The following is an 11,012-nucleotide window of genomic DNA, read 5'->3' on the forward strand; positions in this document are numbered from 1 at the left end:
TGTTTTAGAATCTTATATTATAACTGGGTCGAAACCGAACCTAACAACACAAAGGTCATAATTTTCACCAGAGCATTTTATAATTTAGTGAAATTAATTATTCTTTTTTTTTTTTTTACTTTTTTTTATGCATTTAAAACAGAAAAACGGTGCTGTCCCTAACACAAAGAAAGACGAGAGAAAGACTTTAAAGGCTTTATATGTGATTTTTTGATCCAGCAGATGTCGCCCTTGAGCACCAGCATGAAACCAAAACAACTCGCGGTGCATTGTTGTGTTAGCATGCTAATGCTAGCGATCTTTATTATGCTCGTATCTTCACGCTGCATGTAAATTTACCTGAAATGAGCGTGATCTAGAAACACAGTTAAGCAGTGAGTACAGTATGTTATTCTTCTTTTCTCTAGTCCCTCAATTAAACAACTTTTATTCGCGAGGGGAGGAGTCAGCCGCCGTCCGGGCGATGTAAACAAAGTGAAGATAGGACTCTGAAAACTCTGAAAACATCACAGACAGTGGGACTCGGGTGTTACACCCATTGTAGACAGTCATGACTCACAGAGTTATTTTCAGAGGATATACTTGATTAATATAACATTTAAGTGTTAAAAATCACATATAAAGCTTTTAATCTCCCTGACAAATTAATTTTGGTCTACTGTTCCCAGAGAATAATGACACTAATTTAGTTTCTGTTTGTACATTTAGCTAGCATTAACAACGATGTTCAAAAATAAATAACATCTCACTATATCCTGTGGAGTTTACCTAAAAATGAATGAGACCAATTATGTTATGATACTTTAATGTTTGACAAGAAACTGACCCAAAAGATCAATTCAATTATTTGCATCAAAACTTGTTTAAAAGAAAACATGCAGCTATAAACTCTTTTACCTTTTTCCTTTATCTTCAGAAAAGTTGTCTGTATATGAATGTTCAATCACGAGGAAGCAGATAGTTTATTTTTCACAAAAAGTTTCATTTATCATCAGCTGTTTTTAGACTATTGGTTGCTGCCCTCTGGTGGTCACAAGAGAAAATACATCAATCATCTGTGTACTTTAGTGAGGAATACTTTTTTACTGTGATACCTTAAAGGTGCACTATGTAGATTTGGTAGTGAAATTTGAAAGTTGGGGAAGTGAAACAATTCTATGCTGTATTTTCTGAACTAAATACACAAACTTTACTCAAAGGAAAAAATGGGTCCCTGGGTTTGGAGCTTAAAAGCTACCAGGAGAGAAACTGTTTCACTGTTGCGGGCCCCCAACCATAACTTTTCACGTAGCATTTTATCTTCAAACATTGTTACAGGGACAAAACTTTCCTCAGAGGACAGTTTGTGTATAGAGCTATGAACATAAACCACAGAATCTGTACACTTCAATCAATAAAGTAATTCTATTCTATTCTATTTCACATTTTTCTACCAAAACTATGTAGTGCACCTTTAAACTGAGGCTTTCGCTTTACCTACTGTGACTATGTGTCATTTTTTGTGTGCAATTTAAATATTGGTCAACTCTTCAAACTATGGAATGACGAGATTATCTCCACAAGATGGCAGTATTTAATTTTTTTTTGACGATAATAACGTACTGCGTCAGCGAAGAAGAACTCTACCACCCACAATTCATTGCGTTGTTCCGGTTTCCAGCCATTCGAGACCTAAGATGGCGGACCGGCGGCGAAGGAGGAAGCGCGCGTCCCAGGACAGCGACGACGACGACGAGTCCGGTTCGGGTTCGGACAGCGGGAGGTCAGGGTCTCCTGCTACTAAGAACCGGGGGAAAGAACCCGAACCGCCGGAGCCGACAGTGACACGGGTGGAGGCGAAGAGCGACGCGGAGTCCGAGTGTGTGAGTAGCGAAGTCCAAACGTTGGTTAGCTCGAGCTAGTCTCCCTCTGTCGCTTCTAACATAGTGTTAGAAAACACACATCCTCTTTTTAAACTATAATGTGTGTTCAACTGACTTTTAGTGTTTCACATAGGCAGGACAAGCACATCAAAACAGAGTCATACTTTCATTTGGTCTCGCTGTGAAATGTAGACGAAAAGGCGCCACTTGGAACGTTTTTTGCAGGGACACAAATTTCACCATAACACCCACACTGTAGAGCCCCCGGTTACTTTCACGCTTATTAAAGAAACTGTTCGTTCCCAATATAATTTTTTGTGCGCTCGCCTTTAGGTAAGGGCAGGTCATTGTGAGTGCACTGTTGGAAATCTGCTCTGGTTTGGGATTTTCTTGTTCAGCACCCAGCTAGGCCACGCTAACGGTACCGCTTCATGTCGTCAGCTTGCCACGTCCGGCACGCGTTAACGCTGCGGGGAGATGACCAGGAGATGTCTTAACTCTGTGGAATGACTTATCAGCTAAAATGCATCTCTCTGGCAGTGGAAACATAGTGAATTTAAAGCTGCCTCAACCTCAAGTTCACGTATATGTCTGGTAAAACATATACACTACTAAAAGGTAGTACAGGGTAGGGATGTAACTATTCACTCAACTCACGATACTGGATTCACGATAGGATTCTCTCAGTATTTATTTTACAAAATTAGACTGTAGACAAATTATGATTGGAAAAAGATTCATTTAGGGGCCGCAAACCTAGACTCTTCTTCTCTGTCGCCCCCCGGTGGTGGAATGAACTTCCAAACTCCATTTGAGTCCCTCTGCACCTTTAAGAAAAAGCTAAAGACCCAGCTCTTTCATGAATACCTACTAACTTAATGATGATGGTCTCCATATCATTGATGATGATGGTAATGACGATGGTTTTTGTTTGATAACGACGACTTATAAGATGGTTTCTATACTGATTAGAGCTCTCAAGAACTGCCCTCAATGTTGTGCTTTGCCTCTGGTCACTTCCTGTCAGCACCTGTGTGTCCAATCAGACTCAAAGCTGATCGTTTGCTCTGACTGACATTGTTCCCTTTTTTCTAGATCCTTGCTTGTGTTGTTCTTACTCTCTGATGTACGTCGCTTTGGATAAAAGCGTCTGCTAAGTGAATTGTAGAGTTGTCAGTGTGGTTTGACCTTTTAATGTTTATTTTCTCACAACAAGGGGAGGTGATTGGAGTTTATCATTGTAGTGTCGATTAAATGCTGCATCGTGTTGGTTGTTCTATTTGTGTAGTTCCCTGTCTTGTAATATTTGCACTAGAGATGCACTGATACCACTTTTTTGCAAACCAAGTACTTAGATTTGGGTACTCACCGATACCGAGTACCATTACGAGTACTTAATAATGCCACTGAATTTCTCTTAATCACATTGAAAGTAAGTTTTATTTAAATCAGATATGATTCCTCACTTTTTGACTGACAGCAGGAATTACATCTGATACTAAAGCGTCGGACGAGCTCACTTTTCGGGTTAACTCCTCAAATGGAGCCAAAAAAGACAAAGTTTTTTCCAGAAGTGTCCACTGATGCGCTGTAAGATTGTCGGGGAGTTCATATTCGGAGCCAAATATTCCCAGAGCCCGCTTCTGCTCGGTGAGAGACTGTAGCATGTAGTACGTGCTATTCCAGCGCGTCTGCACGTCTTGTTGGAGTCTTCTTACGGGCTGGTTGAGCTGCAGCTGAATGTCTTCCAGGCGGGAGCAGGCTAATGCCGAATGCTTAAAATGTCCAACAATTTTACGTCCGACTGACACCAGGAAGTTTGCGCTGAAATATCTCCACACCGCTGACATCTCGCTTCTCTCCGCCTACCAGCTCAACTGAAAAGAGGCGCACGCCTGCCGTAAAGTGGTATCGGTGCCGTTGTATCCGCATAGTTTTTTAGAGTATGAGTACTTGAAGGCGGCATCGGACCGGTGCCGAATACTGGTATCGGGTCATCCCTAATTTGCACACAGTTTTAGTCTTGTCTGTTATCGTCTCAGCTCGTTCATTTTCTGTCTTGGGGCAGCCAAAATGCTTCCACACCTCTGATTCAAAAGACAGTGGTGCGTCTTCAATTTCAAAATCTTGCTCTGCAGCTGCTGACGCTCACGATGTTATTGCGATTCATTTTTCAGAGCACCGATATGAATCTTGACACGTTTGAATCTATTTGTCATGATTTTACGATTAATCTTAACATGCCTAGTACCGGGTGAATATGCTTATTGGTTAATCACGACACAATACCTGGGTGCTTAACCCAAATCCCTTTTTATAATCATAACTATGAGGTTGTTTTTTTTTCCTTAACCATGGGGTGGGAAGTGAAAGCATAAACATATAGCGACTGCATATCATGTGTCATATTAACAATAACAATGCACATCTATGTCAGTCAGTGTCTCTAAGTTCATTTAACGAAAGCATCTGCAGGTTCAGAATACTGGGAAGGAGGGGTCCTGCTCAACAATGTGCACTTAAGATGTCAAACCATTAAGGTTATCCAAAGTGTTGTTGAAAAACAAAAAATGAAGTTTCATAGAAAACAGATGGTTCATCAGAAGGATCTGATTTTAACTCACCCTGTTCCAAGCAGAGCTGAAAGAGTTCTCATTCCTCCAAAACATAAAAACCAGACAGGACATTTGGTAGTGATACTGATCTGTGTGTTTTTCTCTTTGTAGGAGAGTGAAGATGGAGTAGGAGAAGGTAAGACTCATCAGTTCTTACAAAAAGCATACAATCTGATAAGTAGAAAAAGTTACAAAAATTAAATGACCAAATGATTGAGTTGAGAATAATTCAAAGTGTTTTTTTATGCTGTCGTCCATCGCCTTGTGTTTTTTTAATTCTCATAAAAGTACTGATTCAGGCACCAGCGCTGTTTAAAAAGTAGTGATGTAGCAAAAGCCAAACCGTATCCAACCTGAATGTTATGAGACATTTGTTCTGTTCAGGCTTCCTGCTTTGAAGCCTCCAAATATTTACTTCAATAGATTTATCGTTATGTTTTTCTGCTTTGTCCAGCTGTCCTCTCCGACTATGACAGCGCCGATCCGGAGGATAATGGCTCCCATTCAGAGGTACCACACAAGCTGCATGACACTCGACAAGTTTAGCTGAAGTCACATTCTGTCAAACCTCCAGCAGTGCTGTCACACCAAATTACTTTGCAAACAATTTCACTGATGCATTAATAATAATAGAATATAGATAGGGTATGCTTTTGTCCGTTGTGTAGTAATTAAACATAGTAAACCCGATTTATTTAAAATAATTAAGTAGATTTTAATATAAAGCTACGGTTTCATCAGTGATTTTCTGGGCTCCACCAGCCGACATTTGTGAGACAAGTTACCATAATCCTGTTTCCTCTCAGGGAGTGGAGGAAGAAGAGGAGGCTGAACGTGTAAGCGATGAAGAGGCCCCTGCAGCAGCCAGCGAGTCCAAACCTTCCGCTGCTGATGTTCCACCAGAGGAGGAGGAGGAGCAGCAGCAGCAGCAGCATCAAGGGGAAGATGAGGCGGTGGAAGAGGAAGCAGTGGAAGAGGAGGTGGAGGCAGAGGAGGAGAGGGTAGAGGAGAGTAAAGAGGAGAGTAAAGCAGAGGAAAAGGAAGACCTGGCCGGAGAGAGACAGAGTGGTGACGGACAGGTGAGATTCTCCTTCATGGTTTACTACGAACGATTCAGTGTCTGCTCAATCTTTCTGTTTGTCTATCAGCACCGTTCTTTATTCTAAACATTCATCACAGGAAGAACTATGAACTAATCCACCCTGGAAAATAGTCCCGAAACACCTTTTGCTTCCTTCTCTTTAAGTTCAGGGTGCTAAGAACACCAGTGAGCAGACAGGGACGTGGTTCAGTTTGCATTGTAGCCCGATTGTTATTGCATCACACGGAGAGAGCCGAGTCAGACAAAATGTGTTAAAACAACCTTCAGGTTCACATACACACAATCAGCAGTGCTTTCACTCCATCAATCCAACATTTAGAGCTCTAACCCTCAGCCCCCATAACTCTTGAATAATAATAATAAACCAAATAGTTAGATGTTGTCTATCTCAATGAGTCTCTCTTGGGCTCAAATGTTAGAAGAAACATTTCTCACTTTCTATTTTAACTTCAAGTTAAATTGTGCCGCTGGCATTGTTACACAAGCTTCATTCATAAAATACTTTCTGCAAAAATGTGAAGATTGAGTTGTAGCTGAAGTTTAACATGTAGACACTGCCCTCATTGTGTCTTTCTCTGTTTCATTTAACACACGCACACACAGGAGTCGACAGATGACCCTGAAACAAAGACGGGAGGAAAACCGGGTCAGAAGCTGGACGATGACGAGGACAGAAAGAACCCGGCCTTCATCCCGAGGAAGGGTCTGTTCTTCGAGCACGATGTGAGAGGAAACACTCAAGAGGAGGAGAGGTATGTATTATTGATCCAACTTTCCAGCGAGGTATGAGGTATGCACAAGTTTTTAGTCACTAGCAAATTAAATTCACAACGTCTTCATGTTTCAGACCAAAAGGTCGCAACAGGAAGTTGTGGAAGGACGAGGGTCGCTGGGAACACGACAAGTTCAGGGAAGAGGAGCAGGCGCCGAAGAGCCGCGAGGAGCTCGTTGCCATGTACGGTTACGACATACGGAACGGAGGCGGGCACGGGGACCGAACATACCGTCAGCGCCGACCCAGGTGAGGAACGACAGAAGGAGTTTAATCTGAATGTTTACAGAATTCCACACTTTGTAAAAAATCAACCCAGACGTTATATGGATTTATTTTGCTCTCATTGTTTAAAAATTGCGTTATAAAGTTTGAATAACACTATTGTTAAATCTCAATGTCTGTGTGTCCCATTGCAGACAGAACATGTCTCCCAACAGAGATAAGCGGTGGAGAGACGGAGGAGAGCGACCAGTCCGAACCTGGCAGGGTGGAGGAGGAGGTCTGAACCGAGGAGGGGCTCCTCAACCTTCTTCCAATCATCCATCCTCTACACCCCCATCCTCTCTCCATTTCTCCTCTGCTCAGCGTGGCAGCAATCCCTCCAGACCTCCCCCCTCCCGCAGCAGACCCCCCCACCAGAGCCAGATGCACCTTCCGCCTCAGTCCCAGTACAGGAACCACGAATCAAAAGGACCCCAGACACATCCCAGAGAACGCCAGGGCTCTAGAGCTCCGTCCGACCCCGCAGGAGAGCGGTTCAGCAGGGGAGGACGAGCTGGTGGTGGGGGCAGGGGAGGTCCCTCTGTGGTCATTGAGGATGTTACAGTCAGCCAAGGAGGTGTTAGGGATCAGGACCTCAGTGCTGTAACCACAGCTGTGGCATCACAGCCTGGTGGTTATCAGTCTGCATCGCCACGACGACATCAGCAGGATCATAGAGGAAGCACGGACAGAACTGCACAAGGATTGGCTGCTCCTTCCTCCAACACTGACCCTGCTCTGCAGTCGTCTACACCCCCAGTGACCAATCGGGAGGCCTCCCCTCCCACAGAGCGACCCGTGGAGCGTAAATCATATGCACTGGCTCGCAGGACTCGCTCCCGGCCCGCGGATCTGGGCAGCAAACAGCCATCTGTGGAGGAGTCTGCAGCCGGAGGGAACGCCTCCTCCCCCAGCAGCGTGGGAGGGAAGAGCTGGGCGAGTACAGGCGACAGCTCAAGTCAGACCGGAGGAGGAGGAGCGCTGGCAGAACTTGACCAGGACGTTGCTCGACTCAGTCTGGCAGGACAAAGCTGGAGCCAGAGCCCGACGTCCTACATCCGCTCTGACATGAGAGGTGAGAACACAGGTGTCACACAGCTTTATGTACCAGCCTCTCAGGTGTATTGACGGCAGGTTGTACAAACGTTTAGATATGACTTGCAAATTGTTTTTGCTTGGCACAGTGAGTTTAATTCCCAGGTCACAGGGTGCAGATGTCGGGGCACATGAAAAAATGGTCGAGTAAGAACCCAAAGTTCTCACCAGACCCCCCCCCCCCCCCCCATATAACCCCTGTGTCAGGTCACCTATTTACAACAATGCTCTTGGTAAAAATCTGTAATGATTCATAGGCTATCAAACAACCAGCAGAAGAACATTTTGAAAATATTTCTCCACACTTTGCCATCATCCCTCTTCTGTCCCTGTCAGCTTTACTCTGGGCAGCATCAGAGAGAGCCTGATGACATCAACCACTCACTGATATTTGGCTTTATGTAGCTGTAGCGTCTCTCCTCTAAACTGAAGCTCAAGACGTCTTGTGTTTTTAAGGTTGATTGAGATTTACAAGATACGCTTAACAGTATGGACAGTCTTTAAAAAGAGCTTCAACTTTCACATATGAACATGTTGATGCAACAATAAACACTGAGTAAGTGTTAGAATGCAGGAGTTTCACTTGTAACAGAGTATTTCTTTACTGGAGTAAAACTATCTTTACTTTAGTAAAAAGAATGCAGGGTATCATAGGTCATAACACGACTGTGAAATAGTGGATGTCTTAAAAATCTATGTTGTTTTTTTTTTTTTTTTTCTGTGATTCATTTAAGTTAAATTTCCATCTGCAGGCCTCCCCAACACCATGCACCTCCCCAGCGGCCCGCCTCCCTTCTCCAGCATTGAGGAGATAGGTGTCGCCTCCAACCGGGCCAAACGCTACTCCTCCCAACGTCAGCGAGCCGTACCAGAGCCAGCACCGCCCATGCATCTGGGGGTGATGGAGGGACACTACTACGAACCAAGTAAGAATATAATGTGACGTACAAACTTCAAACTTTCTTGGGACAGCTGCAGTTAAAAAAAGACCAACGTCCACGACTTCGACTTTAATCAGTTGCATTCAGTGTAGCTCTTCCTCCTCCTCCCCAGCAGAGGTCAGTAAAGATCAGTCCTAGCTTTACACATCTGTTGGGTACCATCAAGTGTCGTCTCTCAGACTGAAGAGTATTTTCATCCTGTCCTTTGAATGAAGGTGTTAAAAACAACGACTTTGTTCACTTTTGATTTGACTTCTGTGTCTGCTGATGTTTAACATGTTTCATGTCAGACTCCTAACCTGGTCGAACCTCATTACACTTTATGATTGAATGTACAACAATGTTCTTTTGATTGACCAACCTTTTCCCTCGCAGTGTCATACCAGGGACCAATCTACGCCCACGGGGAAGGCCCCGCCCCCATCCCGCCCCAAGGCATGCTGGTCCAGCCAGAGATGCACCTTCCCCACCCTGGTCAGTTTGCTTTTTCCTTTTCTGAAGTGAAGTTGCAGATCAAACTGTTGTAGACATTATTTACAAGATATGTGCTGGAAGCTTCAGCGCTACAGTAAAGATGTGTTTGAGATACTCACCTCTCCACCTCCTCCTTAGGTCTCCATCCCCACCAATCAGGTGGCCCTATCGCTAACCCCGCCCTCTATGGAGGCCCTCCTGTCTCTCTGTCGCCAGGGCAACCACCACAGCAGCTGCTGCCACCACCTTTCTACCCTCCACCGGGGGTCATGACTTTCCCGTACCCCACCATGTACCCTACTCCGCAGGTACGTTACCTAGATCCTTTACTGTCACTTTAAATAAAATAGACAAAACAGAATTAAGGCTCAATTCTACTACAGTTATTGACTTTTACAATCCAAACTTTCTTTTATTATGATTGGCTTATAATAATATCATTATGCTTCTACTGAGGAGCTATAAATGGAAATACATTTGTACCCGTTGTGGCTGTCTCGACTGAGTGTCCTGCTGTGGTTAATGAAGTTTTAAGGGATTTAAATTTGTGGTTGTTTGTTTGTTTGACAGGCTCAGGCACAAGTGACCTACGGAGGTGTAACGTACTACGACACCATGCAGCAGCAGGCTCAGCCCAAACCCTCGCCCCCCCGCCGCACGTCCCAGCCCGTCACCATCAAGCCCCCTCCAGAGGTGCACTTCGTATCAGAGTGACCTCGCCCCTCACCCCTCCCCGCCTCCCAGTCTTAGCCTCACTCTGATCGCAAAACTACAGGTAAGATTTTAGAAATGAAAGAAGATGAATAACATCTCCCTGTTCTCCGTCATCTAGAATCTCTAAAACATGTCAATATTGTTCTTTTTAAAGTTCACCTGCTGGACGCCTTGTTTCATTGTGATGTTGACATGCAGGCGGCTAGTTTCTACATCACACTCATGTTGGTTTTATTCTGAGCTCTGATTGGCTCAAGAGTGAACAGAGATTCCAGATAAACATTCCTTCAGCATCTGATGAAGGTGAAAAACTCCAAACATCAGATGTTATTTTGTTGTAGTTCAAACTGTCACTGAATGTATGAAAGACATTCAAAACTAACCCTGATGAATATATCTTTCTGTTTCTCTGTTCCTCTTCATTTCCTCTTTTATTGATTGAATTATGACACTTTTTTTTTTAATACATGTTTTTCATGTTGAAAAATGACAACTGTGTAAGTCCGCTGAACACGATGCTGCAGGGTCATGTATTAAAAAAATAAATGTGTTCTCTCTTTGAAGACGTCTGATTATAATCAGAGATTTAAAAACATTTTGTGTCCGTGTTCTGTGATTCAGGAGCGGGATGGGAGGGTCAGTGAGGAGCTGCGGTCTCCAACAGCAGCCATCAGATATCCAGGGAGGGACGAGAGGACGGACTCTGCAGGTGGAATCAGACTCTGGTTTTCTTTTCTTTCTTAGTTTTCGGGCCTGTAGCAGGCGGGTGAACCGCGCACAGACTGTTCTGTTACTCAGCGTCGGAGGTTCTGTCCCACCAACGTGTCTTCGAACCTGAAAACGTCTCTCTGATGAGTTCAAACCCTTTAGAGCCTCTTTGAAGCATTTACCTTCATACAGAGTTACAAACACGGTTAGAATCTGAGCTGTCGGGGAGGTGTGTTGGGATCATGTTTTTTTTTTCTTTTTTCTGTTAGCTCCTTTTCATAGTGATGTGTTCGGTTCAAACAGAAGTCAGACTGAATCCAGGCAATATAAAACAGTGTGCAGACACTTTTTGTTAGCCATTTACTTTACACTGTACAGCAGCTGTTTTTGTGACCAACAGGAGGTGAATAGATATCTATGTTAAAGCAGAGGAAATCTACGGTTTGAGCGGTGTTTGTGTGTGTG

At 43.9% G+C, this 11,012-nt stretch overlaps 1 protein-coding gene across 2 annotated transcripts; it reads left to right on the plus strand.

Annotated features, from left to right (window-relative positions):
* The first annotated feature begins 1,651 nt into the window (after nucleotides 1-1,651).
* On the plus strand, nucleotides 1,652-11,012 carry casc3 (casc3 exon junction complex subunit). Of its 2 annotated transcripts, none has more exons than XM_061065631.1 (12): nucleotides 1,652-1,862; nucleotides 4,589-4,613; nucleotides 4,932-4,987; nucleotides 5,284-5,556; nucleotides 6,183-6,331; nucleotides 6,427-6,600; nucleotides 6,771-7,690; nucleotides 8,445-8,636; nucleotides 9,027-9,125; nucleotides 9,264-9,433; nucleotides 9,696-9,900; nucleotides 10,461-11,012. In XM_061065631.1, the coding sequence occupies exons 1-11, from the start codon at nucleotides 1,677-1,679 to the stop codon at nucleotides 9,837-9,839; spliced, it is 2,388 nt and encodes a 795-aa protein (XP_060921614.1). In that variant the 5' UTR covers nucleotides 1,652-1,676; the 3' UTR covers nucleotides 9,840-9,900; nucleotides 10,461-11,012. The 2 variants fall into 2 exon arrangements, with proteins under 2 accessions (XP_060921614.1, XP_060921615.1); XM_061065632.1 differs by having other exon boundaries at nucleotides 8,463-8,636.

Source organism: Labrus mixtus, chromosome 20 (genome assembly GCF_963584025.1).
Source record: "Labrus mixtus chromosome 20, fLabMix1.1, whole genome shotgun sequence".
NCBI lineage: Eukaryota > Metazoa > Chordata > Actinopteri > Labriformes > Labridae > Labrus > Labrus mixtus.

Coding starts and splice junctions, on each gene's coding strand:
- casc3 (XM_061065631.1), top strand. CDS start 1,677: ATGGCGGACCGGCGGCGAAGGAGGAAGCGCGCGTCCCAGGACAGCGAC. Junction 4,988..5,283: donor ATAATGGCTCCCATTCAGAG/GTACCACACAAG, acceptor GTTTCCTCTCAG/GGAGTGGAGGAAGAAGAGGA. Junction 6,332..6,426: donor AACACTCAAGAGGAGGAGAG/GTATGTATTATT, acceptor TTCATGTTTCAG/ACCAAAAGGTCGCAACAGGA.